The sequence below is a fragment of the Papaver somniferum genome, chromosome 2, assembly GCF_003573695.1.
Source record: "Papaver somniferum cultivar HN1 chromosome 2, ASM357369v1, whole genome shotgun sequence".
NCBI lineage: Eukaryota > Viridiplantae > Streptophyta > Magnoliopsida > Ranunculales > Papaveraceae > Papaver > Papaver somniferum.
The window spans coordinates 205,255,638-205,266,894 of NC_039359.1; the positions used below are offsets into that span (position 1 = coordinate 205,255,638).

The following is an 11,257-nucleotide window of genomic DNA, read 5'->3' on the forward strand; positions in this document are numbered from 1 at the left end:
AAAAAATGGGAAGTGATAAGGTTTGTTTATCTAGTCAAATAGTAGGGAGAAGACTGAGTCTTCCTATCCAGCCATCCATCAAAAAGAAGAGTAATCTTAACCATACAATAAAATATAATTATAATAGAAACAATAGTATATGCAATGTCGTTATATTAGTCAACGAATGTCTTGACACAGCCACGTCTTGACTTTAGTCAGCCACAAAGTAAGAAGTGCCGTTGTCTAAGTCAACAAAGGTCCCAACAAAACGATAATTTGACTTTAGTCAACCACATTTTCTCTGTCTAGTTAAATCCTAATATTTAATTTGTGTCGTTTCATTATATCTCAGATAGCCCATTTTCCACTAGTGTTCAATTCCAAGGAAATCTTCTGTAACTACACAAGACACAATTGAAGCAAAAACGATTTGATTCACTCGAATCGATTCATGAAGTTTATAGCCATGGTTTGCAATTTGCATTCCTTAGTTTATAAAAATATAAGTTCACAAAAGATCGTCTTTAGATATAACCAACTCAAGTTCGCAGACTAGGTTCGCGGACTTAAGTTCCCGGACGGAGTTCAGAAACTCCAGCAGAATTTCTCGGGTCGAGAACTTATACATATATGTGTTTCCACAACAATGCTTATATCCTCGGGTCGGACTGGGTTCACGGACTTAGCTCACGCCACAATTCCGGTTCTCTTGATCAACAAAGTTCGCAAACTTCGGTTCAAGGAATAAGGACTTATACATATATGTGTTTCCACAACAATGCTTATATCCTCCAATGGTTATATAATCTAAACTCTCATTTCAATCATTGAAACATTCTTAGAGGACGTTGATATTCTATAGTTGTTATTCACAAACTATTTTCCGTCAAAGTAAGCAATTTTCAAAGTGATTGAAACTTGTCATGACTTTCGTCACTGGGTAAAGATGAACTTGGCTAAAGTGAAAGCTTACCAACACATATTTCGAGAAATAAATAAGCGAGATAGACTCAGCTCGAAACAATAAATTGTTCCATATCCTCAAAAATTACCCAACACAATATGTGCGCCCAAATTCTTTTGCAATCCTCACCGCATTTACTAGGGCTTCTTGGTGAGGATGCATTTTCAATACAATCAGGTTGTGTTGATGTGAACAAAATCTTGCTCACGACAGGTATTCGAAACAAAATCATGCACGGACTCTAGGAATTTAACAACTTCATGGAAACTTTCAATAATTGTTTCATACCTTTTTTAAGATGTATTCCCTTGTCGAACTCTTGTCTGGGAGATCCTTATTAATAGTACTCGTTGCTTTATCGATCTTCTTTGGTACCCATTTCTGAGTAGCTTTTGGAGCAACGTATTTCTTTTTCTACCCAATATAATTATGAAATTGCTTGGAGGGAATACTAGAAGAACTGAAATTATGAGACTCAGTTTTTCTCCAATTTGGAACATCAGATCTTGTCATCTTAATAGAATCAGATCTGGTTTTATCTCGTTTAAGATATCCGCAATTCCTCTGCAAATGACCTGGCTTTCCACAATAAAAACAATGTTTAGTAGAATGGAAAAAGTTATGTTTAGAGTTACCTGAATGAGTATGCGCTTGCTTTGGAGCTTGACAGAATTTCTTCTTTTCGTCATCGGCAGTTGGTAGAGATACTTTACTTTTGTCAACCGTGGAAAGTTTGGTTTAGAAGAATCTTTAGCTTTGACAAATTTTACCTCTTTGCAAATACCAGGAGCGTCTATTCCTTCATAGCCCAATCCTCGTGTATCACGATGAATTATACATGCTCCCAATATCGAGGTTAATTTTTCTGAGCTGCTATTTCTAGACAAACTCTCTTTTAAGCTCGAGTTTTCTTCTTCCAAACTTTTGACCTTTTCGAGTGCAATAACTAGATCATTCTTGGATGATTCATATTTAACACTGAGATTTTCTCGTTCCGAAACAAATAACAAGTTCATCTCAATATTCTCCAAGTTATCTACCTTTGCTTGAAGAGTAATTCACCGATCTCGACCTTCGGCAATTTCTTCTTTAACCTTTCGTATTTCGTTGAGATAATCTCTTGCACAACTAGAATCAAGTTGGTCTTGCAAGTCTTTATTCCGACTACGAAGTCTGTCATATTTAACTTTCCCACTGAAAATGGTGCTTTCAGTTTCCGAGAGTTTCTGAAGACATTCTTTAAGAAGATTATTAGCAACTGGATCAACATGGAACACTTCTTCATCAGAATCAGAATCAGTATCCGAAAGAATTTTTTCAGACGCTAATGCAACCTCGCCTGCGTACTCTTGGGGATTATAATATTCAGGTCCATCATCAAGAGTAGGCAAAGCAGCTGCATATGCCGATTGTCTACGGCTCCAGCTAGGACATACTGAAGACAAGAGCCCGAAACCACGAAAATTATAGCATTGTACATCATCATTAGGAGATGTTGTAACTTTAGTAAAACTCTTTTTCCTATCTCTCAAGAATTTTCTAAATTTTCGTGAAGTAACATCCTTAGTATCTGGCAAACCAGATTTATCCTTAGAGGATTCAGAATTGTATGGATCTTTAAGAGAAATCACCTCTTTTCTAGATGCGTGTTCATTGTCAAAGATCTTTAACTTTCCAACAAGAGTATTTCTGGAGAGTGTAGAAAGATCGTTTGCTTTTTCAATGGCATGTTTCTTAGACTCGTGTCTTGATGGTAGAGACCTGAGAATTTTCATCACAATGTCCTTTTCAGGAATAGTCTTACCCAATGCAAAAGATGCATTAACAATTTCAGACACTTTGTGATTAAACTCATCAAAGGTTTCATCATCAGGCATGCGAAGGTTTTCCCAGTCAGAAGCTAGATTTTGAAGCCTTGCTTCTTTCTCTGCGGCAATTCCTTCGAATACGGTTTCTAAGATACCCCAAGCATATTTAGACTTATTACACTTAGTCACGTGGTGCTGAAGATCTGGGGTAATGGCATGGATGATAGCATTTAATCCATCAGAATTTCGCTTTGCAGCAAGAATCTCAAGATCATCGTAATCACCAATATCCTTTGCAACAGTTACACCGTCTACTGTAACTAATGGAGGATTATAGCCATTAACAATACAAACCCATGATTGAAAATCTCGCGCTTGAATAAAAGAGCGCATAACAATTTTCCACCATAAATAGTTCGTGTCATCGAAGACTGGAGGTACGTGTATAGAGATAGCACTTCTATCCATAGAATCAGATTGCTACAAACACAGACTTATGAGGTCTTAGCGTGTTTGCCTGCTCTGATACCAATTGAAAAAGCGGGGGGTCTAACTACCACACCCAATAATTCGTTTGGCAATCTGTATGGACTAAATCCAATATACTTTCAAGAGAATCAACTAGACAGTCAGACTCAATCTTAAGAAAAGTATATCAAAGAGTTATATCTCAATTTCTCAATTCAATCTGCGATCAAACAAATAGGGATTTGCGAGCCCGATTGAATATAAGAAATAACTTGTACGGTATCAAAAACCAATATCCAAGTGTCAATCAATTTTATCAACAACCCAAAGGTAGGATTCACAATTGATTGACCTTACGTACAACCTGTGATATTTCAATTATATAAAAAAATATAATGCAGAAAAGAAGTAACACAGACACCAGAATTTTATTAACGAGGAAACCGCAAATGTAGAAAAACCCAGGGACCTAGTCCAGAATAAACACACACTGATTATAAGTTGTTACACCAATTTCCTACTACCTATTCGGACTAGATGTAATACCTTCTTCAGCAAAAACTCCTAGCACGACACCGATTGTCTTTAGGAATTCTTCTCGTAAATATTCTAGCAGAACCCAAGGCTCTCTTTAGAAGATACAACAACATGATTGATACAATTCGATTTTTGTATGCACAAAACACAGATTTGATTTCCCTTTAGATGTAAATCAAGGTTTTGGAAATCTTGTGTTTATTTTGATAAAAACAATTACTAGGTAAAAGTAATATCAAAACAAACTTGTAGATTAGGGTTTTAAGTTACAATCAGTATACATACACACAAGGAGTCCATGAACCTGATTTTCGTAAGTGAACTTGGGCGATTCCAAAGACTAATTTCCAAGTTAAGAAAACCCTAATAATCCTACAACAAGAACAACTAGAATAAATCTAGAGATATCTTGTTTAAAACTTCTTAAGGATTTTTACGAGATACCTTAATTGAATTTTTTTTTCTAGCTTCCGATTTCGACTAACAAGTGTTGGTATATGATCGGAAACTGAAATCTATAAAAACCTAGGAATTATGATCAACAACTCTTGAATGGTTTTATATCAGAAGAGAAAACTTTAGAATAGACAAGAGGTGAAAAACCTAGATTACAAGTTGTACAATCAATCACGAAGATTAATCCAACTCGGCTTTGTGATCCCCAATACAAAGACTTTTATCTCACTCTTGTTCACGAAGAACAAAAGACATAGAAAACAACCTTATGAGCTTTACACCAATTTTCCAAAGGGGATGAAAATATGTAGCACTCACATGAACCCTTTATTTATAGTGAATAAGGTAGCTTGAAATCTAAGGTAGGGTTTAGGCTATTTTCCTTTTTTCAAGACTCTCCTAATTATGGGAGTCTTTCCTAAGTTACAACTCTTGCCAAAATAATTAAATAAATAGCAAATATTGTATTTATGTGAATAAATTACATGTTAAGTTAGGAAGGAATCACAAACACTTTAATATGGTAATCAAATATGTTTGGATTAAAAGCCAACTTTCCTAGATAAGGAAATATCACCAATTTTACTAAAAAAGACTTCTAGTCACGTAATTGGGCCCAAGTCCGTGAACCGTTACAAGCAGTCCATGGATTGTTTCTACTAACGAACTGTAACAGTTACAACAACACTTATAATTGTTACTTTAATAAATCACTCATAACTTCATCGTTATAACTCGGAATTGAGTGATTCTTGGCTCGTTGAATTTGTAATGTCATTCACTATAACATGAGAACCTTTCCAGGGATAAAGGTTATTGTAACAAAAGTCGTAGCTCAAATAACCTCGAGTATATATACATCAATGTACATTTACTATCATAGGAATTGTTCTATAGAGTGAGCATTTGTTTGGATAGATTAGAAAGGTAGAATTGAACAAGAATCCAAATGAAATCAATTAAATCATACCTTTGTTGATGAAGTCCTTGTTGATGTCTTCTTGTAATCTTCAGTCTTCATCCTTAAGAGTAGTTCTTCTTGGACCTAATCTAGTCCGAAACTATATATAGTATACTAAATCAAGATTGTGTTTTGGCAACTAAATTTGACAACTAGATTGACATACCAACGCTAGTGGGTTCAACCAAGCAATGATCTAACAATATAGGCCTCTTGGCGCGAAGAATGTTGTGTTCTCCTGGTCCTCTTCTGTTAAAGGTATCTGCTTGTACCCCGAATAGCCATCCATCAGTGATATTCTTTCGTACCCGGTAACATATTCTACAGTCTAGGGGATATCTGGCATTGGGTAGCTATCCTTCGGACATGCTTTGTTTAGATCGGTGAAATCGATGCAAATACTAATTTTCTTATTCTTTTTAGGGACTATCACCATGTTTGCGACCCATTCTGCATCTTTTGCTGGTCTAATGATCCCTTAGTCGATCATTTTCTGTAGTTTGGCCTCAATTTGCTCGTGATACCCTTTTGTTATCTTTCGTATCCTTTTTCTAACTGGATTCAATGCTGGGTTGATGGCTAGTCTGTGACAGGACAAAGAAGGATCTATACTGGGCATCTCGCCCATACTATATGCGAAGATGTCGCAGTAGATTTTTATCAGCTGTATGAGGTTCTTTTCTTCCTCTTCCTCCATTATGGTTCCTATCTTTATCATCTTTGGTTAATCCTATGTTCCCAGATTGATATCCTTTGTAGGCTCTTCGGCTGTGAAATTTGGTGTGGGTTCTCCTTGTGGCGTTGGTTCCTTATCTGGTGTATGTGATCTCCTTCTTTTTCAGGGATTTCGCTAGGGACTCCCTTGACTTCAGTCGCTCTTTCTCTTTCTTAGTTTCTTTCGCCCTCTTCTTCCTATCCTTCTTTCTTTGTTTTCGCCCTTTTTGATATCGCACGTTAAGGTCTTGACACTTCTTCGACAGCATGATATCTCCTTTGATTTCCCTTATGCCATTAACATGAAAGCAAATACATTGGTGGAAAGTGGATGCAATTCCTCTGATTCCGTGTATCCAAGGACTCCCAATAATCGCGTTATATGGGGTGTTCACATCCACGACGCTAAGTGTTACAATTGTTTCTAGCGAGTTCACAGGTATTGTTACCGCGATTTCTCCTTTTGGTTTTGTCGCTACGCCATTAAACCCGAAGATATAGTATTCTGCTGGTGTGGGATTTGAGTCGTTGTAACCCATTGCTTTGAATGTGTGATAGAATAACACATCCACCGAGCTTCCACTGTTCACTAGGATCTTATCGATTGCCATAGGAGGTATCACTCTGTCCCCATCTCTGCGATATGATTGTATTATCAAGGTTACAATGTAGTTTTCCTCATTTGGTTCTCCATCTCCTGGGGCATCCTCAACATAGAATGTGATTGGATGCCTTTGCCAAACCTACAAGGGTGCGTTCTTCTCTTTGGGATATATCTCTGCCTCGTTGTAGTCGCGTTTGTAGACTCGCCTTATTAATTTGTCGTGAAATGCTTTGACATCTTTCGAGGTTGATACTATGACATTACATTGCTGACGTCCTTCATCATTTCTTCTTATCCAAACCCGGCGTTGAGTTTCTTTTCTCCAGTTCTCACAGCGGTTAATTCGCGCTGCTCTTCTTGTGTTTAGTTGTTTTCTTTCTTCCCGCCTTCGCGCGTCATTCCATTTTTGGTCATTTAGTCGCGCTTCTCTCTGCTCCCTTTCAGCAATTTCCTTTGCTCTACGATATCTCTTATAGCTTTATCCATACTCTATCTCCAATTAGTATTCTCACACCTTTCTCTTCAGGTTGTGGTTTTCTATCCATACTCGCCCATACTTGACTGCCAGGTTCACCCTTTCTGCGATTAGTGTTTTTTCTCTTTCTTTCCATTGCGCGAGTTTTCTCTCATGTTCTCGCACAGTGATGCTAGCTTCTTCTCGTTTGTTTGGGTTTTCAGCTCGGCCAAATTCTTTCTTATCGCTTTTTCCGATCCACTGCATATTTCTAGCGACAGATGATATCTTGGTCATTTCTTCACTTCTTTCTACGTCAGTTCTTCTTTTTTGTGTTTCCATTTAAGTTTCTACTTTGTGATACAACTCATGTCGTTCTGTTTCCTGAGAGATCTGGTCAAAAACCGTCAACACGAAGAGTTCTCCTTGGGGTTCTGGAAATGGGGAGATTTTAGAAATACTTTTCTTAGTAAGGTGAAGGGCACATGCTTTCTTGTGTACCGTCTATTCATAGTGTAACAGATGTTGCAAACTTTCAGAATGATGATGTCTTTAATCGATCAGTGGACTTCCCATGGTGGAAAAAAAATGATGTTAGTAAAAACAGTAAACAATCTTGGACAGATGATGATTTCTAGCTAAATACTAGCAGGTGAGGATAAATCCTCCCTGTTTCTAGCTCCAAAATGTAGTTGCGGAAAATCCCACAACTACACGCGATGAGATGATACGAAAACAAATCCTAAGTCATGGAGATAAACTTAGACATTAATGATATTATACACCACTTTACACTAATATGATCTTCACACAAGCTTTGTATTGAGAATATGATGTTCTTACAAATATTACAAAGATTCAAATGTATGACAATGGAGATAACAAGTAAAATGTTAAACTTTAATGGCTTCTTTTAGAAGTGGTTCTTAGATCTATTATTTGACTGAATTCTCTCTCAAAAAACTGCCTTCTCTCTTTGCCATGTGAGTCTATATATAGGAAAATGCATCATTAGAAGACAACCATGTTCACGTGCAAGATCTCTGAAGATGGATTTGGTATCAGTTTGTCTTATTCACCAGGCTTTTGAGAGCTGTCCTTGTTTGTCGCATTGATGCTTCGTGCTTCTTCTGATCAATGTCGCATTGCTCTTGTCGTGTGACTGTTTTTCGTGCCTTCTTCCTTATTATCGCATAATAATTCTTCGCCTAATTTCATTCTTCTTCGTGTTGATGATTGTCTTAGTTAGGGCGAGGTTGTGGGTTTGATCTGTGCGATATTTCGCCCCTACAGAAGTGAAACCAATACGCATTCTGATTATAAATGTTTGTTGTTCACAAAACTGATCCACGACTTGAACCTATGATGAATATGTTTAAGTTTCTTTGGTCAGTTCTAATATGGAAAAATGGATCTTGAAAGTCAAACAAAAAATTGGTTCGATCGCAAGATATAAATTGTGAATCAGTTTATGCTATTGTTAAAAATCTTCTAATCAGTTTTTTATCCGATATATCAGCATAACTAATTAATACCCATGGGAGTGATACATTGCGGAGTTTATACTTTATACCACTTGTTCATGAAATTAGGGTTTGAGAGTATTGAAAACCATAATTTTGAAACACACTTGAATTTGAAGATTGCATAAAGAGAAAGATGAAGAAAGATTTCAAACCAAATATCTTCTATTAAATCCTTTCGATCAACTCTTTTAATGGATGAATCTGAAAAAGAACAACAATCCATCAGCCTAAATTTCTTCATTCTGAAATCTATTTCTATAGAAACTAACAAGAAGAGAGAATTGTAACGTATTGTTGTTTATCCGAAAATGCTATATGACCAGCTTGATAACAGCTCCTTAACAGATGATCATACGTGGCATGCACAGTGAAACTGTTTTCCTATTTTAACCACGTCATCTGTAATTAGTTTTCTTTTAATAGTTCTCTCTTCAAGTTTACAACATAGCATGAATGATAACTTCATGAATTCTTTGTGTTTCTGCAATGTATAAGATCCTCCTAATTTCATTTTTTTTCCTTCTTCTAATTCAAAACCCTCGGGTTTTCTCAGACACTAATTACTATGTTGAATATTGGGTAACATTATTTTATCTTGATTTGATGGTGTTTAATCAAAGAAGTCAGAAAAGACATGATGAAAATTGTTATCCCTCTATGGAACCTTAGACATAATATGTGTTGATCAACTGTTGTTCTATATACAAATATGTATTATTTTTTTCAGAGATTAAAATGAGATTGAAAAAGATATCTAGGAAGGCGGTTCTAATGACGGTAAACAAAATATGGAAACAGGATTATCACAACGATAAACAATATCTTGCAAATATCTTTGATATTCTCTAATACTTGACCGTGCAACAGTATTATGTTTCTTTCTCCTCCATGTTACCAAATTTCCGCCAGCAGACGTACTTTAATTATTAACCAGTAGTGGACTTTCAATCAACCAGACATGCAGACTAATCTGCATGCGAGTAAGCTGGAAATTTTCCGGTCTTGATTTGCTGCTAACCGAACCCTATAGTTTTGATCGGCATGAGAAAGAAATCGTATTTGAAGGAAATTACTGCATAATTTAGTTTTATGCAGTGTAAATATAAGCAAAGTTAAGAAATAAAATTGATGTAGCTTTGATTTATTTTTTTGAACCAAAATTGATCTAGCTAGCTACATGCTTATTTGATTTATTTTAAATAATAAACCCTTTTTCTTCCATCTTAAACTTTGTGAAAGAGATTACCATGTTTTAGAAAACAAATTCATACACAAAAACAGTTTTTCCCCATAGGTAAATCATCGCACCACATAATAATGAATTCGAACTTTCTTCATGCGCATAACTTTTGCAACTATGCGACCTGAGAAGAAGAGCATTACCATGCTAATTATGATCAAAATATTGGAGAGATCTCCATTTGATCTTCCTCAAGAACTTGTCCAGTTGCTTCATCCAGGAGCCACTTCTCTAGTAAAGAAAATGGAGGTTGGTTTTGATCATCTTCAATCCACCCTTGGCGATTACTCTCCGTAGTCGAATCAACCCTATCTTCCATAGGGGTGGTAGTTGTTTGAGGTTCCTTTGGAGGTTCTGAAGTCGACCCATGAATTGTAGTTGAGTCTGAAGAAGATTTCTGCTCCGAACAAGCCATAGTACTTATAGTCTCAAATGTTAAAAGTGACTCCAAGTAATCTTCCTCATTTGATATAAGATAATCATCGCGATTACAGGTTTCTTGAACTTCAACTTTCTTAATAAGTAGATTGTCATCATCATCAAGGTTACTGTTGCTAGTTTTGTGGTTGTCGTTATTGGAGTTATCGCTGCCATCGGGTGGTACTTCCTTTTCTTCTTGGGTAGTCTTTAGTTTGAGGGTACTACTATCTTTCAGCTTATTAGGAGAAGTCTTCATCCAACCTTCCAAGAGTCTTGAAATGTTTCCTGTGCTTGAAGCATAAGTAGTGGTAGTAGATGAGGACCATGAGGTAATACTACTAGTAACAATGCTACTAATGAACTTATTTAGGGATGAATCTTGATGGATCAAATGATGATATTCTAGGTTTCTTGTTCTATCATAACTACTCCTATAATCTTCGTTAAGAAACTCAAAGCTCTTTGATGATGATTCCAAATGGTGAGGGCGTAATACCGAATGAAATTTGTTGAGCTTTTTCTTTAGATGTGTATTCCAATAATTCTTTATATCATTGTCTGTTCTTTGCGGGAGATTTGAAGCTATTGCTGCCCATCTGTGTGATACCCCCACAAAAAAAAGAAGGTCAAGTTATTAAAGATTATGTAATTGGTTTCCAAATGAAACTAAATATTAGTATAGGGTTTTATATACTTGTTGCCCCATAAACTTTGAAGAGTAATGATTTTCTTTTCTTCAAGTTCAGTGAAGTTTCCTCTCTTGATGCCTGGTCTTAAGTAATTACTCCATCTCAACCTGCAACTTTTGCTACATCTTAGCAAACCTAAAACAATACAACAATAACAACAAAAAAACAAACAAACAACAATTAGGAGATACGCATTAAGTGCATATACGAAAAGTATAATGATCAGAAATGAATCAGCATGTACAAAATCAAAGTACTGAGGAGGATATTTTAATCCTACCCGTATTGGTTGGTACTGATCTCCAATTCACAGGTCCCTTTTCTTTGATATAAGATGCTAAAATCAGATCTTCTTCCGGAGTCCAAGGTCCTTTTTTGATACCAAGTACTTTATCACAACAAGGAGGTCTACCCATGGATTGCTTGCTTTCCTT

General features: G+C 36.2%; 1 protein-coding gene across 1 annotated transcript; it reads right to left on the bottom strand.

The window, feature by feature from the left end:
* Positions 1-9,586: 9,586 nt before the first annotated feature.
* LOC113354425 (transcription factor MYB30-like) lies at positions 9,587-11,257 on the bottom strand. Its single transcript, XM_026597761.1, has 4 exons — positions 11,104-11,257; positions 10,829-10,958; positions 10,536-10,730; positions 9,587-10,475 (listed from the first exon to the last, which is right to left on the bottom strand). The coding sequence occupies exons 1-4, from the start codon at positions 11,237-11,239 to the stop codon at positions 9,872-9,874; spliced, it is 1,065 nt and encodes a 354-aa protein (XP_026453546.1). The 5' UTR covers positions 11,240-11,257; the 3' UTR covers positions 9,587-9,871.

Excerpts from the sequence above, each read along its gene's own strand:
- LOC113354425 (XM_026597761.1), bottom strand. The coding sequence starts at position 11,239 with ATGGGTAGACCTCCTTGTTGTGATAAAGTACTTGGTATCAAAAAAGGA. Across the intron at positions 10,959-11,103 it reads ATCAGTACCAACCAATACGG|GTTTGCTAAGATGTAGCAAA; the intron begins GTAGGATTAAAA and ends GTATTGTTTTAG. Across the intron at positions 10,731-10,828 it reads CAAAGTTTATGGGGCAACAA|ATGGGCAGCAATAGCTTCAA; the intron begins GTATATAAAACC and ends GGTATCACACAG.